A 20,618-nucleotide genomic window follows, 5' to 3' on the forward strand; every position below is an offset into this window, starting at 1 on the left:
CTGACTCCGTTCTCTACCACTGTGCCTGCTCCCTTTTCTTAGATGCTTTTGTAAAGTGTTTCATTGCTGGGTTTTCTTTGTGCACCAGTTTGGAGTTTTTTCAGAAGGAGGGGTTATGGATGGAGAGAGAGCGGTTGTGGAGAAGTTACATTACAGAAGTTGCTGCCTTTGACATTGGGCCCCCATCATTCTAGACCTGCTCTCTTGCTTTATTGTAAATGAGAAGAAGAAACCAGAGGATGTGCCAAGTAAACATTTGAATGACTGTTTAGAATACGGTTTTCTTAATTAGCAATCATGGGGAAAACATATATTTTTAATTTGGAGTAAAACTTGACAGTTCACATGGTTCTATTTATCTTGATTAGTGAAGTAATTTGCTGCAGTTTTCCAGAGGTGCAGAATCACTTGGGACTCAAAATAGACCTAAAACATAACTCGCCAAACCAAATTTGACAAACAGAATTGGTTATTAGAGGCTTATAGGCAAAAATACCAGTTTGAAATTAATCCTGGCCATTGGCCACCACTAGGAGAAAACCACCACTAGGTTTTCTCCATAGGCTTGAGAGATTACTCTTGGTTTGGGGGGAAGACGAGAAGCCCAGGTAAGGGCTAGGGTGAAATTGTGCCATTTTCTGTCAAGTTGTCCTTTTTCGGCTTGCAATGTTTTTCTTTTTTCTGACTCCCTTTGTGAACCAGATGCTAACAATAAGCTGCTATTGTGTGCCTTTTCGGAGCTTTAGCCTAACCATAGAGACAGATGGACCAAGTGAGATTTTAGATGTGTTTGGTTTATTTTCTTTGTTTATATATTGACTTTAATTCCTTTTTTTCCCCTCTTTCCTGTTAAGGGAGTGGAGATTAACTCTGCAGAGGATAGCCAGGCCCAGCTACTTGTCTCTCTGGGATAGCTTCTGACCAGGGCCATGAGTTGCCATCCAACACTCCCTGCTGAGCATACAGAGTTCCTACTGTTTGGGGGAACTTCAGAAATACTTATCATTCTCTTTCTGTAGGAGGCTGTCACCCTCACCTAGAAAAATCTCTAATACAGCCCAAGTCATTTTTGATGATGGGGTCTCTGAGATAGGGAGTTGGGATAGGGAAAGAGAAAAGAGAAATGTCTGGAAAGGGAAGAGTAGCAAAAAGGTATTTGTTGTTATTTACTTGAAATACACCTTTTATCATCCCAGAGAAGGGAAATAGGATTTGATCTCCAGTTGTATTGCCATGGAGAAAATGGCAGGTCCGGATCCCTTGAAGTAGATAGAAATTAAAGATGAAATGCATTAACGGCAATAACATTTTATGATTTGCATCTTTCAGGATCAGCAATGGAAGTTGGGAAAATGTTGCTAGATCCCAACTGTTGTGTTGGCAAGATTGGATTACAGAGAATCAATTAACAGACAGGTGGTTCAGACTTGGTACTTAAGCAGAAGAAACTTGGAACCTAGGATATTGCCTACTTTAAAATAAAGCTGCTTTAACAATATCAGTATTAATTTATGAATTTTAGATTCTACATTTGCATTTTGGTTTTAAGCCTTCTCTGAAAAAAGAAAAAGAAAGAAGTCTTAATATTTCTTTTCTTATTCCTAGCTTCAGGGAAGTTACTTATAAATATATAAATGTACAATTCCCTTCCTGTCACTACCTCTGTGGGATCTCTTAATTGTAATGCCAGAGTTGAGGTTTCTTACTGGAGATATGGGAGAACTTGACTTTAGGTTTTCTATGTTTTGAACTCAGTGCCTTAAAAGATGTTCTTTTTTTCCTGTCAGATCCATGTGTAGTTATTTTTGGCCTTGCCTTTCCCCCTTCTTCAGCCTTACCATGGCATTATTAAAATTTTTGTATCTGCTCAGTAATGTTAGAAATCTATGGCATACCAAATTTCTTTCTTTCTTTATATTGATATAAAAGAAATGAATTTACCAGAGGGCCCTACAGTCAAAGTTAGGTATTGTGTGATCAGGGCATTTTTAGTACGCATTTGCTGGGTGCATATTGGTATGTACATTTATAAATACATATGGATCTTCCCACTTTTTGTTTATTTGAGGTTCAGCTTTAAAATACTTGGCATAACCTGGAAATATTTTCATTCCGTTAAACACATTGAAGAGGGTTCCTGTGGCTTCACTAAGGGGGCTGAGGAAGAAAAAGCTCTACTCCGGCCCTTCTCTGAGAGGTATGCTTGAACCTGGTGTAATGAGAAACCTGAGTAGTAAACCTCGGGGAGAACCAGTGTCTGGCTTTACAGAGACTTGTTTAGCATATGGTGTGATGACATCATATAAGCTAAACAGTTCAGAGCAGTGTCAGGGGTGAAGACAGAGCTGCCCTTCCACAGAGCAAGCCTCCTTTCCACTCCTATGGCAGCTGTTTTCACTGGCACTTGTAAGATCTCTTACACCTCTGAACAGGAAAGAAACCTTAGATAAAGGGGTCATGGCACAAGGAGCGGGCATTCTGTACATCTGCTTTCCCAGTTTAGAAATCTTATCCTTTTGAGAAATCATTTTGAAAAAGCTTGTATGGCTCTCTCCTAACAAACATCATATGGACTTCCAGAGCTAGAAGATTTCAGGCATATAGTGAACTCTTCTCAGAAGTTGAATATTGAGTAGAAGTCAGTTTTTATCCAAATTTATTGGAGAATGGCCTCCTTGTGCAGACATCTCTGTATGGCCAGGAAAGGAGCTTTTAGAATGAACTATATGTCAGCACTGCCTGTATCCTGTTCCCGGCTCTTATCTATCTCCATTTTATGTGATGAATATTTTCCGAGTTAGTACTCTATTTCCTATCCCAATATATTTAATATGAGAACAGGAGTAAGAAGGATATGAATTTGAATTAAGTATCTTTGAGCCTCTGGTGCTTTTTTTTTTTTTTTTTTTTTTTGGGGGGAAACTCTCTAGGCTTAGTGGGTGGGGTGACATTCCTAGACTGTACAGTAGCAATTTGGCTGGCTAATGGCAGGAAATTGTGATTCCCTATCTCTCTCCCCTACTTTCCCTTCTAAACTACTACTGCTTCTGTGACCCCATTGTTCTTATCTCATTGAGTCTTTCCCAGGCACTAGAACTTAATTAGTAGGTCATTTCTAATCTATGGGCCTTGTCTTTCCTCTTTCCACTCCCCTCCTTCCCTATTACATGTATTTTCTGTTTATTCTGAAGTGGTTTGTTTCTGAGAATTAATCTAGGTCATACCCTATATCCTGTGCTTCCTAGTTGGTTTTAGGCATCTCACTTGGCCAACAATAATGATTGCAGCTCCCTTCTCTGGCTTTGTCCTGTAGCCTGTCCTCCTACCAAGGCCATTTATGTTGGCGGAGAAAAAGAGGGTGGGTGGGGGTGCCTAGATTCTTCTCAAAATGTCCTCAGTTTTTCAGGTTTTCTGACAGCTTTATGTACAGTATGTTTTAGGAAAACAAATATACTTCTCTTTTTTTATTTAGGATTTTAATAAGATTTGAGTTTGATGAGGAAGGGTGTGTGTGTATGTGTGTGTGGGTGATCATTTGTGTGTATATACACATACAGATCTATATTATATATACAGTTTTTGTACTATCATTTAAAATAAAGATATTTCTTAATAAAAATGTCAAAGTCATACCATTTCAGAGTGTCATTGAAAGTTTTTTCCATCTCCTGGGCAAAAATTGCTACCTAGTCCCTGATCACAGGTAAATCTCAATAGGAAGTTTTCTGTCTGGCTGAGTTAATGATGGTGGAGCAGGGGTAGGGTTGCATGTGTGTGTGGGGGGGTGTCTTCTTTCCTCTGTTGTGGTCTCTTCTAACCCATTCCCACCCTCTGCATTTTCCTTATCCTAGCTCCTCCTTAGGTAGTATTCATAATAGGCAGAGCAAGTGGAGATAAGGACTGAAGGGAGAATGGAAAGAGCTTTTGACTGGTTTGTTAGATTTACATCTTCCTCCCTTTTGTCATCCCCCACTCCCTTCCCTAAAAGCAGACAACCAGGAGAAGAGCCCAGTAGCTGAAGGAAATGATTCTGTGCCTTGTGTGGGAGTAAAATCAATGCTAAGATATGGGTTGGGGGGAGGGGACGGGACATCAGGTTCAGGGAGGGTTGGAAATTGATTTGCTTTGCTGGCTTCTCAACTATTCTTAGTTAATAAGGTGCCCGTTGCTATCTCAGTCCAATGCAGCATACATTTATTAAGTAAATACGAATAGCAGTGTGGTGGTAGCACAAACACCACTGATACCCAGGACTGAAGAGACCCATCTAGCTGACTAGACGGGATCCCCATCCAGGGTATAGTGTTCTCAAAAGCTGCTCCACTTGCAGTAAGGATGCCTTTCTTAAGTAAAGGACAGTATTACCAAAGTCAAGGACATATAAGCATCTGTGTTCAGCAACTAGAATCTCCCAGGTCAGTATTTAGGAAATTGAACGCTTACCATGTACTAGGCTGCATATAGATAATTGCTTTTTGGTAAATACATATAATAAAAAAATCCAGTATACATATTAATTTTAAGGTACATCTGACAGAGTACCTCATAAATGCATATATGGTCTTTTGTTCTCCTGAGAGAAAAAGAACAGGCAAAGAAAAGAGAAAAAGAGCAAGGACTTGAGGAGGCTTGAGAAACAACTAAAAGTCTTATTAAAATCGTAGTGAGAGAAATCATTAGGAATGTGGGAAAGTTGGAAGGGAGTGGGGAGATAGGAACTTAGAGTTCTCTGAAGGGTGATCTTCTTAAACGATGGGAAAGAAACATGAATGAGGGCAACTTTCCTAAGATTTCCTCTGTGAAAATGAGCCCTTTACTCCAAAGAAATCAGTAGGTAGAAAATACAAGAGAAGGTTGAAATGGGAGCAACTTAGTGATAACCACAGACCTGTGTAGGGTTTGTGTACAATATCTGATAGGTTATAGATTAAGTCTGTTAAGACTACAGGGGATACCTAAAAAAAATGGAACTAGGTAACTGGGAATGTCCAGTAGACACTTTATTATTTTTTTTACAGAGAGATAGAGAGCACAAGTAGAGTGGCAGGCAGAAGGAGAGGGAGAAGCAGGCTCTCTGCTGAGCAGGGAGCCGGATGTGGGGCTTGATCCCAGGACCCTGGGATCATGACCTGACCCGAAGGTAGCCGCTTAACGGACTGAGCCACCCAGGTGCCCCTCCAGTAGACACTTTAAATATATGTGTTATAAAAATGTTTTGGAGGAGTACTTGGGTGGCTCAGTCTGTTAAGAGTCTGCCTTCGGCTCAGGTCATGATCCCAGGGTCCCGGGATTGAGCCCCATGACAGGCTGTCCGCTCAGCGGTGAGTCTGCTTCTCCATCTCCCTCTGTGATCTTTCTCACTTTTGCTCTCTCTCAAATAAATAAAATCTTTTTTTTTTTAATGTTTTTTTAAGAAGAAGACTGTAAAGGACCCCTGAATAAGGTGTGGAGCTGCACTCTGCTAATGTAGCCAGTCCTAAAGGTTGAAGAAGTTCTTACTGTAAAGGAAAGTGATATTTGAGAAGCCAATATTATAAATAATAACAGTAGCTTCTATGCCTAAAGGGGTATTTTTGTTTAAGTAAGCTTTTCACCTAATGTGGGACTTGAACTCATGACCTGAGATCAAGAGTCACATGCTCTACTGACTGAGCCAGCCAGGTACCTCTCTATGCAGTAAAGTTTTGTTACATGTCTGGCATTGAGCTAGGCCTTTCAAATATACACTAACATACCTATCTTGCAAGGTATGTATTATCTTCAGACTATAGATTAAAAAAAAAAAAAAAACAGGTTGTGACTATCCAGAGCCCCTCAGCTTTAAAAAAAAAAAATGTTCTTTCTAAAACTACAGTTTCTACATAGTTTTTGGTGTTCTGCTGTAGTTTATCCTTTCATTGGAATGTGATCTTACTTGACTTTGGGCAGGTTAAGAAACTGCAGTGATGTAACTTCAAGCAGCTTTTTTGCAAACTCCTTAAAGTCAGTTTTGCTCCAAAACTGATTCAGGATGCATCTCCACAAAGTTGCTGGCCAGCAATACTTGACCAAGGAGAGTCAAAGATAAGCCCTCTTGCAGAAAATGGATGCAGTCTTCAGCTCTAGGTATGCTGGATAGCTTCTGTCTTTCCTTCCAGATCATACTCCTCCCTCTATATCTTTTTCTCTATCCTGGGAACTAACCTGCATGAAGTTCATCAATGGGCTCCCTGCACTTTGGCTTCTACTTTGATTCCACCAACAGGGGCCTCTGGAAGGAGAGGAGGGAGAGAAAAAACCGGAATCAGTATATGGATTTCTCAAGTATCCTCTGATTAAAGGTCACTGCTCCTCTCAGTGCAGCCTTTCCTTCCAATTCCAAATACCCGCTATCTCCCTTTGTCTTTTCAGGCCTAAGGCTCTTACTCACCTCCAGTTACTGACCTGTCCTTTGCCCATACTTTTTAAAATCAGCCCTTCATTATTTTGAGCATGTTGTCTGTTTTCCTATTGGGACCTTAATACATGTGGTAAAAGTAGGCAGTCTTTTTGGATTCATAGGCTTTATATTTTATCCATGTACTTCAACCTTACTCTCATATATGTAACCTTAAATTCTTAGGAGTCAACATATCCGAAGGTCAGCTACTGGATTAAGTAGCAGAAAGTGACTCATACCTGTGTGGTTCCCAAGTGTGGGGTAGTGGCATCAAGGAGACATAAATTTGAGAGACAATAATAGCTCAGGCCCCTGTGACTTACCTCCCAAAGAACCCAAGACGCTAAACAGCTTTTCAAGCTTTGTGACTGTGGAACCTTCTGTGTTTCAGATCCCTAAAGTCTTACACAAGCTGATGGACTCTACCCACTGGGGCCCTGGTTTCTCCATAACCTCCCAGGATGCCTCTGAGAAATCAGCTTAGAAATCCCTAAGGGTGAGGACTTTATCCTCTTGTTGGCACACGCAGGTTTTTCTAAAGACAAAGTTTGAGCTAATACCCTAATTAAAAAAAAAAAAGTATCAACAGTATCCTTAACTATTTAAATATCCTTAAATTAAGGAGTCATGTTTATCCCTCTGTTGTCAGGGACAATAATTTCTTTGAATTCATTCCCTTAGTTTATTATTCACTATCTACCAGGATGAGATATTTCATGAGTATTATTGAATTGCGTACTTCATAGCAGTCTACTTTATTTTGGGCAAATAACCTTTTCCTACAAAGCACTTAATTTAAACCTATATATTTATATGGTGCTTTATGACCTCCTGTTGGCATAGATCCTTTACATGCTTTACAAAAGAAATCGAGGCACAGAGAAGTTAGTCCCACACAAAACTGTTAAGTGGCAGAGTCCAAGGACTGAGAAGGTTCTGAGTCCAGCTTAGGCTCCCTTGGCTAGAGAAGTCACCATACTTTGTAAATGATCCCCCTTCTTGATTAAAATGAAACAAGGACTTTAACCTGTAAATTGCTGTTGCCTGCATCAAGTCAAAAGATTAACTTCTCTTTTGAGTCTATATTTAAACGTAAAGATGGGGCGCCTGGATGGCTCAGTCGTTAGGCGTCTGCCTTCCCCTCGGGTCAGGATCCGTCAGGATCAGAGAGTCCTGGCCTGGGATCAAGCCTCACATTGGGTTCCCTGCTCAGCGGGAAGCCTGCTTCTCCCTCTCCCACTCCCCCTGCTTTGTTCCCTCTCTGGCTGTCTCTCTCTGTAAAATAAATAAATAAAATCTTTAAAACAACAACAAAACAACCTAAAGATCATTTACCCCTTTGTTGTGACCACCTTCAGGGCAAGAACTGAAGTATTTGTGAGACTTATCCCTCAGAAGGTTGAGAACAGCAGCAGCCCTAACATTTTTCTTTGTCCTGACTTCAACACCTTGGTTTGAAGAGGATAATGAAATTAGGTGACTGGAGAGTTGCTCCACTCCTTCCTTGCCCTCCTTCACTATCTACGAAACTAGCAACGGTTTTAAAGCATCTTGGTTTAAGTAAGACATCCAAAGAGGGGGAAACTAAGACCTAAAGGACCTCTCAACCTGGGGAAACAAGCTCCAAACAGAGGCAACAAATTTGGCAGAACAAGGTGTGAGGAAAGTTCAGAGGGCGATTTTAAAAAACATCTTGAGGGTAAAACTTGTTAAGTGAAGATCCTAAGGTTACAAAAGGAAACAGATTGCTTGGTAGAAGATCGCAAAGTTAGGACGCCTAAGCATGGGTTTGGAGGAATCATCATCTTAAAAGGTACCATGCTTTCTCCTTTAAAAACATTTTCACATACATTATAATTACTTGAGCCTCTCAAACAACCCCATTTTTCAGATGAGGAAATTGAGGTTTAGGGCAAAGTTCTGACTTGTCAGGATTACAGGAAGTAAAGGGCGGAGCTAGACACAATCACGGTTCTTCACCAAATTGTTTTCAGGGGTTTCTTACTCAAGGCAGTCCTATGGCGAACGGGGAAAGGGGACTGCCAAGGCTTCCTTAGCTGCGGGGCTTGGGGCGGCCTCCAGGCGGCGCCAGTGCGACGGCGACCTAAGGCTCCAACTGAGCGGATACTCGGGCCACGCGACGGTAAAGACCCGGACCTGTAAATCCGCAAAAGCGGCCACCGCCCGCGTGAGGCTTTAAGTGTCCTTAAACTCGAGGTAGTGGGCGGGACAGATGGTCCTGTCCGCCCCTCCCATTGGTTCCCGGGATAACAGACAGGTATCTTCAGCCAGCTCCAGCCAGAGAACAACAGAACAGACGCTCGCGGCTCGCTAGTTGATCCTCCGAGCGCCGGGCTGGAGCGCAGCCGGAGACTCCGAGACAAGAGGTTACGCATGCGTGCAAGGAAACACGCGCTCCTACGCCCCCTCCCGCTCCGATAAAGGGAACTAACCACCAACAGGGCCGAATCCTTTGCCGTTCTTTGCAGCCTATCCATCCTGCGACCTACACTCTCCAAATTCTTTAGGACGAGATTTCCTGTTGTGAAACTTAAACCACTTGCGCTGCAGCTTCATTTTATTTCTCAAAAAATACCCTCCCCACCCCCATGGAACAGGCTATGAAAACATCCTTGATCCAGAAATGTGCTCCAGTGCCCTCCCTACCCCACCTAAGTTCTGCCGTGGGTCTCCTGGGCCCTGGTTCATCTCCACACACCATTTCTTCGCTTGCCTCCTTCAGGAAACCTTTCCTGATTAACCCCGGTGGGACCGCAGCCATCCCAATTACTCGGGAGAGAATGCAAGGCCAAGATGAAGGCAGGGATTCGGGGGCAGAGGCGCCTAGCGAGCAGACCGGTTCCCGCCCCGCCCCCTCCGCTAGGAAAGTCAGGCACGGCTCGGGGACACAGCTGTATTGGGAAGCGGAGGCTCCTACACAGTAGGAGGAGGCACGTCCCGGGAGGCCCGAGGAATCTGTACACAAACGCGCGCGCGCGGCCCCAGCCCCGTCGGTCTGTCCATCCGCCCTGCGGCCCAGTCTATGGAGGAAGCCCGGAGGGGCGAGTTAAGGCAGCTTGGCTGAGGGAGGGGGGAGTGGGAGTGCGCCAGTTCCCCCGGAAAAGCTGGCTCACTGAGGGGGCGAGCTTCTCACCTCCCACTCCTCTCTCGAGGACAGGGGGAAAGACGTCAATAAATAAACCCGAGGCGGGCTGGGACCCCGGGAGACTCTCAGAGTCCAGGAAGGCTGGAGGTGTGGAACACGGAGAGAGGGAGGGCCTCTGTCCTTGGAGATGCGTCCATGCTCTTGGCCTTTGAGGGCACGGGCTTCAAGGGCGCCATCCGAAGACGTGGCGCAGCTCCCTTTTAAAAGTTAAAATGGCTGCCGTTGGGGACAGCCGGCTGGGAAGAGGGCGAGACGACGGGAGGCTTCGGGGGCAGCTGGGGCTTTTCGACGTCTACCCTCTTCAGAGCGCGGCCCCGATACCCCTCCGGCCGGCCCAGGTACAGGAGATGTCTCCCGGGACCCCCGCAGTACCTGGAGGGCCCCCCCCGAGGGGACCCGAGTGAGCAGGGCGGGGGGCGCCCGGTGCGTGGGGAAGGGCATCCTCCGACTGCTTCCGACCCCTAGCCGGGGAGCAGGGGCGGAGAGGGCAGGCCGGGTGGACGGCGCAGCACACTTCCCCTCGGGGGGCACGTCCAGCCTCAGAGGCGGTCCGCACTCCCGGGGGAGGAGGCTGGAGCCCGCAAAGAGGGAGGGGGCGGGGGTGGGAACCCGCTCTGGTGGGAGCGCCCGCGAGGTCAACGCTGCCACGGCCGGGGGCTCGGCCCCTTTCCTGGACGGCTGCGGGCCGTGCAGGTAGCGCAGCAGTTCTTCCAGGGTGGTGACTTCCACGGCCTGCCCGGGACAGCCAGGCGGTGGTGGCCTCACCAGCACTCGCGGCGCTGGCCCTCCCGCTGCGCTTCCGCCCCGCGCGCGGCCGGGGCCCTCCTTGGCGTTGTTCCCATTCTGGTTCCACTCCCAGGGCCCCCCAGCGTGGCGTAGGTGCTTGACGGGCAGCTCGGGCGTGGACTCCGGCGTGGGCAGGCAGGCCACCTCCGGCGGGGCTACGCCGTCGTGGGGAGGCAAGAAGGTGGTGTAGAGCTGGGGCATCTGCGCCCCGTCTCCGTCCTTGGGCGGCAGCTCTGGGCCCGCCCCGTGCAGCCGGGCCAGGCTGCGAAGGGAGAGAGGGCGCGGTAGCCCCGGAGTCTCGACGTCCTTGCTCCGACGTCTGTGGGCTCGGCGACAGGCGCAGGAGACCAGGAGGCCAGAGACTGAGGCGCCCAGGGCGAAGGCTGCAGCAGCACAGGCCAGGAGGAGTGGGATGGGGACGGAGAGGGAGGCTGAGGCTGGGGGGAGGTCCCGGCGCACGCCTGCTGACCGAGAGGGGAGGAGGGAGGCTCAGCCAAGGTAGGTGGGCATGGGAGGGCAAGTTCGAGTTTGACCTCTCTGCTGCTGCTGCTGCTCAGCTTCACTCCAGCACGAGCTGACCATCCTCATAATGACACCCCCCCCACCCCCCGTGCACTCAACACACAGTCAGTCCACCACACTAGACATCACACACAGGCTAGAGCTTGGGCCTGGGGAGTACCCATCCCAGCTCCGGGCCCTATAGCCATGCCAAGAGCCAGTTCCAAACTCTGCCAGTGCAGAAGGCCGTGGGTCTGAGCAGCCCAGCTCTGGGGAGAGGAAACTCCAGGCATTAGTGAGCACCAAACATGTCAGTGAGGGGCTTAGAATTCTTCAAGACTCACCAGCCCCACACTTCACTCCTATCCCTCCCAGCCAGCCCCCTTACCCTGAGTGTGAGCTCCAAGAGTGGAAGACTGGGGCCAGGGGTGGGCATCACTGGGGGGGCTGGGGGTCTCAGGGGAAGGGCCAGGACCCAGAAGCACTGGTGACAGAGACCAGGTCAGAGCCAATGAGGCTCCTGTTTTCTACCTCTGACACCCATTCAGTGGGTCCTCCCCACCCCTGCCCCCACTTTGGAACCCAAAGGTCCAGAACTCCAGCCTCTGCTTTCCTCTGGGCATGGGGAAAGGCTCACCATGCAGGACATTCTTTCATGTATTTTTTTCAAAAACTATTTATTAAGCACCCTACTGTGTGCCAAGCACTGAGCTCTATGTGGGCTGTTTGGAGGATGCCAGCCCTCATCTGAGACCTAGTGTGTGTGGGCAGCTGTCTGCTGCCGCCATGGAGCACAGACGTGGGTGCGTGGGGGCCGAGCAAGGGAAGATGGCGTTGGGATAGGCAGACTCACCATAAGCAGAATCCCCTGTGCCAGACTGACTCCCAGTAGCTCCATCTATGAAGAAGGAAGGCAGAGAGTGATGGGGGGCGGGGGCGGGGGGGGGCGGGGTGGTAGCTTCATGAAGAACCAAAGGGGGCGACTGCCACAGAAGTACATAAGCCCACACCTGGGCTGTAGCTGATGGCCATCACAGCCTTGTGCAGCTATGGCTATGGCTGTCCCAGCCCTCTTTACCTTGGCAGTCGCCGTGCTCCGTGAATTCCTGGTTCCCAGCTGGATCCACATCAGTCCTAGCAGGAGACGGAGGTAGCATAGGGTGGTTACATATCTTGCCCCCAGCTCCCACCCTGGCCCTGAGCTGCTTCATTGAGTGGGGCAAATAGAACTTTCTCCTCGGGAGATTTGGGGGCCCCTCACTTACCCACCAGGTCCCCTGATATCCACACAGCCTCTGGAGCTGTGCCATCCACAGTATGGGTCCTGAGAAGCCAGGCAGCTCCTGGGGAAACAGAGTCATATGAGGCTCACCGCTCTAATCCCATCCCATGGCCCTGCCCTTCCAGCTCTCACCCTGGCCTGCAGGAGGCCCCCGGCCCCATGTTCCCATCTTGCCCTGTCCCAATGCCTGTTCTAGGCCCTGGGCACTGCCCACCTGCACAATGCCCGGCGCACCCTTCCCTCCCAACCACCCCCTGCATTTCCCTGCCGCACCTTCCCCCATGCCTGTGTTCCCAGGCTCCTCTCACCTCCGACAGGCCCCGTGCCGGGCACACCGGCTGAGAGGGAGGTAGATGATGCAGCCAGAAAAAGCCACAAAGAGCCTGTGACCTTCAGTGTCCAGCTCCAGCCCTATGACCCGCCGTGCTGTTTGGGCGGCCCGCTTCCCACTGCATCTAGGGTGAGGCAGGAAGGAATCAGAGATGGGGCAGGGGAGGCTCCATTCTCCCTGGGTCAGTTAAAGAACAGAAGGTGGGGAGGTGCCCAAGACTACAACTCCCAGTGTTGCCCCACCACACTATCTAGCTTCTTACCAAACCCCTCTACCCTTTAGCTTCGGCCACATGGAAGCCTGCGTTGGAGTCCCCACCACATCCCCACATCCCAGTCTACCAGCTCACTTCCCATTCCTGCTCTGCAGGGTGATGATGGGGGGCGGGGAGCACTGCCAGACCAAGGCCTCACCTGGAGGGGCTGTAGGCATTGATTTCCTCCAGCAGGATGGGCTCACGTCCTCCAGAGGCGCCCCCCGGGGGCAGCACCTTCAGCACGGTCCCATCGTTGGAGCCCAGGAATAGGACTGTGGTGTTCCTGTAGGGACCAGCCCTACCATCCACAGCTAACTGGGTCAGTAGGGCCCTGGAGGGACAGTCCTCAGTCAGGGCCCCCCGACTGGTGGAATCCGGAGTGTCTCAAGGACAGTCCATGTATCCTGGTGCGTACTCCTGGGTCCTTCCCCCCTCCCAGACATTCTATTCCTTCATACCGCTTTCCCTCCATGTTCATGGGTTCTTCCTCTCACCAATGTGACTGACCCGTGTGAGGTCAGAGGAGAATGGCTGGGGCATGGGGGTTGGTCAGCAGTTGTTCTTTTAGTGGCATACCTGCTGGTGAGGGTGAGCAGAGGCTGATGGGTGGCCGGTGGCACAGCGGGGTCCAGCAGCGGGTGAGCCTTGATGAAGGTCAGGACATCATCGGGTAGGTCTCGAGAGGAGGGGAACAAGGCAGCCACACCGACTCCAGCACAGGATCCTGGCCTGGGAGGCACATGGGAAGGGGCAGCATTAGGACAGGGAGCCAGGGCTCAGTTAGGCTCTGTGTCCCCCACCAACTGCTCTCAGATACGATCGGTAACCCTTGCTCTCTCCCTTCACACAGACGTTCACACTACCACTTCCCCCTTCTCTGCAGCTCACCAGTCCCATGCCAGTCCGCTAAGCCCTCTCCCCATAACCCCACAGACCGTCTCTTCATAATCCCATGTGGGAACTCGCTGCTTGCTTCTGCCCCGACCCCAAAAAAACCACTCTCATCCTGGGTACCTGGGGGAGGGAACCCTGTCCTCAGATACAGGTGTCCAGGCCCCATCCAGACTCCTCTGCTCCTTGAACTTGCCCTCAAACCCATGCTCGATATCATCCAGGTAGAAGGCACAGACCGCAGAGCCAGGGATGCTGAAGGAGCCAGAAAAAGATGCGGGCTAGGTGTTGGAAGGGATCACACAGCTCCTCCCAGGTGAGACGGCAGCTAACCTTAAGCACCAGGTTAGGGGGCAGAGCCTGAGAGGGCGAGGCAGCCCCCCTAGGGGCCATGCTGGGAGAAAGAAGGTCAGAACAGCAAGCTGGCTTTGAAGGGAGTTTCCCCTCCAGATAGGGGCATCGGGAAGCTTTGAGAGGAGAGCTTAGACGCTGGAGGGACAAGGACAGATTGGACCACATTGGTTAGTCTAGTACTAACCTATTGGTCTGGGTGGTGAAGACCCCAAAGAGAGCGGAGCGGCCATACAAGTCCACAGGCCCAGTTAAGGCCTGTAAGACGTCAAAATAGAAGGTAGAGTCCCCAGGGACAGAGCAGTTGAGCCTCAGCTTCAGGAAGGATGTCCAGTGGCGGTCCAAGGCCCGAGGCGAGCCACCCATGTCACGCTTACACACACGGGCGACTCGGGAGAACTGTACCTGGGGTAGGAGAGCAGGGGATGCAGAGAACAGTGAGGGCCTCAGGGCCAGCAGGGCAGGGTGCAGGTGTTGGGGGTATCTGGGAGCACCAAGGGACAGACGCCAGGGCCACAGCAAAACAAGGGTACAGTATGGTAGATCAGACTGGGTCAAGGATGAGGGACACAGCAGGATGTGGAGGCAACTCCAAGTTGGGGCTCAGAGTCCAGGGGATTGTGTGGTAGACATGAGGTCCAGCAGCTCTCCCCTGACTCTGGCTGGCTCCTCAGGATCACGCAGAACCCTCTAGCTACCCCCACTGGGGCCCACCTCCTTACCCTTCCCAGCCGGGCATCCTCCACAGAGACCTCCCGGAAAAAGAAGTAGACATGGTCTCCATGCTCCAAGGCATGGACAAAGTGTGGCTCTGAAAGGGGAAACGGAATGGTATGCTCAGAAACGCCCGGCCCCACACAGCCTCTTGCCTTGGCATACACGAACCGTACCAGCGGCCATTTGCCCGCTCCCTGCCACAGTCCTCCCCCTGCACCTCCTCCCCATGAGCAGCCAACCTCCCCCAGGCCCGGCCCTGACCTCTGAGCCACTTGGAGTCGTACTTGGCGGAGCGGAGTGGGGGCTGAGGCCCGAGGCTTCTGTAAACTACAGCATCACTGGCCTGGAAGTCCGCAGCTGTGGCTGAGTAAAGGCTGCCCTCTGGAGGGGTGGTTAGGGTGGGGTCAGGTGAGGGCCCAAGGATCTGGCTCTTCTGGGGTCACCTAACCCAAAGCTTGGGTCTCCCTCAGCCTGACCCTGCCCCCAGCTCAACCCTGCACTCGGGAGCATGGGCAAAGACCAAATCGGAAGAAAGGCTAAGGCCAGAGCCCCCTCCTGCCACAGGCCCGCTTCTTACATGCCTAGGTGCACACCTGCAAAGACAGCCACGTTGGACTGGGTGGCATCAAAGGGGCATCGAGCCTGTCCACTCAGCTCTTCACCCTCCTGCTGCAGCGAAGTTATCTGGAGGCAGAGGGAGCAGGTTCTCGGAATCCTTGGGGTCTTGGAGTCTGGCTCCACAGCCCACTCCCTCATGTCCCCTTGCCTCTTTCCCCCACCCCTTCTGTTCCCTTGCGTTCGGCACTCCCAATCCTCCACCGTGGCTGGCCTGTCCCCACCAAACTGGTTGCCCATCTTGGGTTCTCTTCCCACTCCCATCCTGACCCCGCTGCCACCCGCCTCCGCCTTTGTACCCCATAGCTGCGGCACACGGGGCTGAATGAATTCGTTCCACAGGCAAGGAGTGTCTGAGAGTCCCAGGGAACAAGAACACGAATGTAGTTGTGGCACTCGTCCTAGAGAATCCAAAATTCTAGGTCAGCAACAGGAGTCCATACGATTGGGACAGGGGGCCCAGGACGTTAAGGCCACCTCCGTGCAGCCAGTCATAGCAATGTGGGTAAAGTCCCAAGTAAGCTAATCACTGCCCCACAACCTCAGGCAAATTCTTGGGCCTGCTGGAGCCTCACTTTTCCGGGAAGGAAGGTGAAAATCATTCATTCCTTTCCTGCACATTTCCCCTATGGCCTGAGATGGAAGTGGGTGGGAAAGTGGGCACAGTGCAGGACCGCTCGGACAGAGCCTGGAGGCAGGAAATTCTCCCCTCGGAATTCTCATCCCACTCCTCACCGTCAGCTTTCCCCGTACAGCACAGTTCTCCATGTCTTGACTCCGCCATGTCAGATACTGAAGGGACAAGTAAAGGAGGGAACATCATGGAGCAACCTGGAGATCCCCTCACATTATGGCTCCTTTTGGAGTCCTCGTCCCCCCCTGCTTTATCCCCACCGGACCACTCCCAGCCTCATCTCCAAGCCTGCACTTCCTCCTACACGCCCTCACCTTGTTGGGCACCAGCCCTGTTCCTTCTTCCTGAGCTTGAAGATCGAAGGAGAAAACGTGATCCCTGAAGGGACAGGTAAGGAAGGATCAGAGCCAAGCCAAGGCACCCCACCTGAGCTCCTTAGAGCCCACCCTGCTCAGGTTTAGCAGCTCAGAGACAAACAGTGCAGACCTCCTGCCCTCTGTCCTCCCCCTTACTCCATGCCTTGGCATTTGTGCCCTGGGTCCAAGCATGTCCATGTCCCATGGCTTGTACACCTGCATGTGTCCCCTGCAAGATACTGCAGTGGCCATGCAGGTCCCATGGCTGCTCAGGAGCATGCATGTTGGCCCCACAACTGTGCCACGGTCAGTTTACCGGGCAGCCACTAGCAAGGTCCGGTTCAAGGTCAGGAATTTCTGAAAGTCCAGCCCAAGTTCTGCAACCACAGCATCATCCTCCAGGCCCCGGAACCAGGATAATGGGGAAGTACCTGGAAGACACAGAGATGTGGGGGATGAGGGCCAGCCAGACCTCCCTTCCTCAGTATCCTTCCCGACAAGACAAAGCTCAGCCGTGGACGTCGTGGAAGAGTGAGGTGAGTTGTGAGGTAAAGCTATCAATACAACTATTAAATAATGCTTGCTCACTCTGAGCACTTAACTTCTGCCAACCACCCTGTTAGTACTTGAGAACCACCTAGTTTAAATACAGTTCTGTGAAGGAAGTACTAATAGTGGCCCCATTTTACAGATGAGAAGCCTATGGCCTTGAGCCATTAAGGAGTTCGCATAGCTCGATTAGCTTGGAAGTGGCTGGTACTGGGGTTCCAAGTCAGGTCTGTCTGACTCCAAAGCTGAACTCAGTTCCTTCGGGGGAGGGCAGTGGCGGGGGGTGGCGAGTGCTCCTCTCTAGTTCCCACATCGCACGCTGTCCTGTCTGGAGCACTTACTCCATTTCTCCCAGCCCTTAAGGTTCTTCAGAGGCCACCTCAGCCCTCCCTAGTTCCAGCCTCCCCTGACCCACTCTGGCATCCACAGGCCTGACCATGGTCCTGACCATAGGCCTGACCATGGCGACCAAGATCTTCAGCTCTCCAAGGGAGCTCAGAGTTCAGGGATTGATGTCTTAGCATTTGCAAGGTGCTTAGGCTAGTGTCTGGCACACAAAAGTGCTACTCTTATCCCCCAACCCTCACTCCCAGTGACCCAGCTGCGGTTCTTTCATCCTTAGAATTACTCAAAATCCTACACAAATAACAGGAACTTGCAAATAAAGTTTTTTCTTCTCTGAAAAAAAGTGGCTGTATGGTTTCCCTCACAGCAGGACCCCGGCTTAGTTGTGGCACAGATGGTGGAGAGGGAGGTGAGAGGTGGGGGGGCACCACTGAACCAGCCCCAAGCCTTCGTTGTGTAACTAATAATAATAGCAAACACACAGAAAACATTGAGTGTGTGCCAGACAGCGTTCTCCGCGCTTTCCGAGGATGCCCTCACTTAATCCCTAAATAACTCTAATGAGGAAGAACGCTATCTGTTATCTTCATTCTGCAGATGAGGAGACCGAGGCAAAGAAAGGTGAACCACCTCAACCGAGATCCTGCAGCTCCCAAGCAGCTGGGCAGGGATTCAAACTAGCTAAAGTATGTGGTCCAGCTGGGTTGTCAACCCCCTAGCTGGGTCTGTGTTGTCAACCCCTGTGCAACAGTGTGGCCTCAGAGTGCAGCAAGTGGGCCCAGCAGCGATGGGCAACAGGCTTGAGTGCTGCATCCCCCCCTCCACTTCCCTCCGCTGCCTATCTTCCTGCACCTCACCTCCCACCCTCCCTCCTCCCTTGCTGGGGTCTTGAGTGCTGAGCTCACACAATAGGGGGGTGGGCCGAGGTCACTCACCTTGCAGGTCAGAGGTCAGCAGAGGGAGGGGGTCCTGGGGAAAGGCCGCCTGGGTGTGGGGAAGTGAGAGCAACAGCAGCAGAAGCAGCAAAGGCATGAAGTGGGGGGCACGGGGCATCCTGTGCGGGGCAGCTCAGGCCCCAGGGGGTGCCTCCTCACCCATATGCCAGCCCTGGAAGGAGACAGACAAGAGTGGGGACGGGGCTGAATCCTTCACACTTAACACTGGCAGGCTGCTTCCCTGATCTATCCCCAGAAGACCCTGCGGGCTGGGGGAAACAACCCTTTCTCTGGCACTGCCTCGGTCCCAGCCAGCTGTCACTGTCACTCAGGGCGTTTCTCTCTCCAACTGGCCCAGACTGGCTAGTGTGAGGCCTGCAGGCATGACCCCAGGTAAGGACAGGGCACACCCGCTCCCCTTCCAAGCCTTCTCACTCAGCCTCCTCTCTTCTCTCCTGACTGGGCCTGGGACATTTGGTAGGTGACACCTCCTGGCCCCCCCTCTTGCTAACCCCTTCTCAGTTATAATTAGACACCAAAGCCTTAAAATTATAAATAGTGACTCCTTGGCACTGGGAGGAGGAAGAGGGCACTATGTCTGCCTCCCCCTCCCTCACAGACCCCTGTGGTACCCTGGGAGCCATGCAGGCACTGTGCCCAGGCAGAGGCAGCTGTGAAGAAGCTATCACCCTCGATAGGGGTGAGGAAGAACAGAGTGGGGGGAGGAAACCTAGGGGTCACCATCCTGGTCTAAGTTCATGGTTCAATGGATCTTCCCATTGCTGGGGAGAAGCTGGGTGGGAAGGAGAGTGGTAGTGGGGGGCTGCCTTAGCCAAAAGTGAATCTGCATCAAAGCCAGATCAGAGGCTAAATTTAGCTCTGGCTGCAGCTGTCTGCCCGACCACTGTGCCCCCTCCCAGCTTCTCTAGCCCCCTGTTCCCTCCTGGCTCCGAAGAACCAGTGCTCACACTTGCCGAGGAAGAGTAGAACCACCCCCCTACGAGGAGCCAGGCAGGGAACTGGCTGTCCTGGTGAGGAGAAACAGTTGCACATGTATGTCCCTCTCTCCCTTCCTTCCCTCTTCGGGCTGCCTCAAAATGGAAATATAAATAATTCAATGACAGGCAGGCAATGGTAGCCCAAAGTCCAGGAAAAGATGGATATGGTCGGAGGGACGGGAGACAGCCGTCCTTCCCACCAATCAGCACTATGGCCCACCCCCAGCTGACCCAGGTGGAACCCCGTGGGAGGTGTACACCAGCTGCCTGCCCTCCTTCCCCTCGAACTGGCGTGAGGGGCTCAACCGCTCCGAAATCAGGGCAGGAAGGGTGAGAATCCTTTCTTGCTGTGAACAGACTGCTATTCTTCACCCATCCTTAGGTGCTCATCCTGCCATGTCCCCTAAACAAGCGACCCTGGGCTTCCAGGACCAGCCCATTCCGTCTGCCCAATTCCACTCTTGAAGCCAGGACCCAAGTGTACCCCACCCCCAGTTCAGCGTCACTGGTGGGGAGGCTGACATCGGATGGGGTCCCAAGAGGGCTGGAGGAGGGGAAGGGGTAGGAACACCTAATGATGACCCACCCCCCCAGGGACAGAGCAGTCATCTGCTAACTAACGACCCCCTGGTTCTGAAAGGCCAAGCCTCCCTAACCGCACACACACCCCCCACCCCGCCATGTTTCCGGATGCTGTTGGTCCCAAGGGAAGAGAAAGGGACACAGCCGGTCTCCTATCCTCCCCCTCCAAGTTGCCCTGGGCAACTGGTATCTTCACCCAGGAAACAACTTTGGTCTCTGGCAAGTGGGGAGAACAGCCAGACCCTCTTCCTGTTCCCAGGCCATGCCAGCTTCCATCTCCTGCCCTCAGGAGCTGCTGCCCTTTCCTTACCTGGGGTGATGACTCCTGTGGGGGTTTGAGGGGGATAGGAGACCTCTGACCTGATGAAAGAAGGGACAGGAGGGAAGAGGCTTAGCTACACCTCTTTACCACATCCCTTAAAAGAAAATGTGAAAATTCAGAAGTCTACTGAGGCCAGGGTAGGGGACGTGCTGCCCTGGAAGAGTGTGTGTGTGGTGGGGGGGGAGTTGACATTAAGCTTGATTGCAAAGGTGCTGGCCGCTTTGTGCCTAAAGATGTGAGGGCAGGGGCTGGGGCTGGCTCCTAGCCAGAAGCTCCTGGAATTGCACGACCAGTCCTGGGGAAAAGGTTGACTGGGAGAGTTTGTGGGGGCAGGATGACCACCCCCACATTAAAACCCTCAGAATCCAGCAGGCTTCTTCGCAAAAGCGTCCTAACTGGGGACAATAGAGGCTAATTTGCATCTCATTTACATGCTCTTCATTTCTAGGCAAAATGCTCTGATAGCAAGCACCCCCAGCCCCTTTCTTCTTCCCTGAGAGAGCAGGTCCTGCCTCCCTCCCACCCAATGTCTCTGCACCCCACCCCACCCCCAACTTAGACTGGATTAGTCCAGCCTCTGAAA

The 20,618-nt window shown here is 51.5% G+C and overlaps 1 protein-coding gene across 1 annotated transcript; it reads right to left on the reverse strand.

Moving 5' to 3' along the window:
- Positions 1–9,448: 9,448 nt before the first annotated feature.
- Positions 9,449–20,073, reverse strand: SEMA6C (semaphorin 6C). Its single transcript, XM_032843567.1, is given in 20 exon segments — positions 9,449–9,970; positions 9,972–10,831; positions 11,260–11,355; positions 11,725–11,769; positions 11,950–12,005; positions 12,137–12,214; positions 12,462–12,608; positions 12,898–13,071; positions 13,317–13,469; positions 13,755–13,886; positions 14,170–14,387; positions 14,705–14,793; positions 14,961–15,080; positions 15,293–15,383; positions 15,614–15,715; positions 16,050–16,106; positions 16,263–16,326; positions 16,621–16,735; positions 18,134–18,305; positions 20,024–20,073. Coding segments are annotated over 19 exon segments (2,901 nt in total). The 5' UTR covers positions 18,252–18,305; positions 20,024–20,073; the 3' UTR covers positions 9,449–9,784.
- Positions 20,074–20,618: the final 545 nt, after the last annotated feature.

This window comes from Lontra canadensis, unplaced genomic scaffold (genome assembly GCF_010015895.1).
Source record: "Lontra canadensis isolate GAN:19392208 unplaced genomic scaffold, GSC_riverotter_1.0 scaffold142, whole genome shotgun sequence".
Classification (NCBI taxonomy): domain Eukaryota; kingdom Metazoa; phylum Chordata; class Mammalia; order Carnivora; family Mustelidae; genus Lontra; species Lontra canadensis.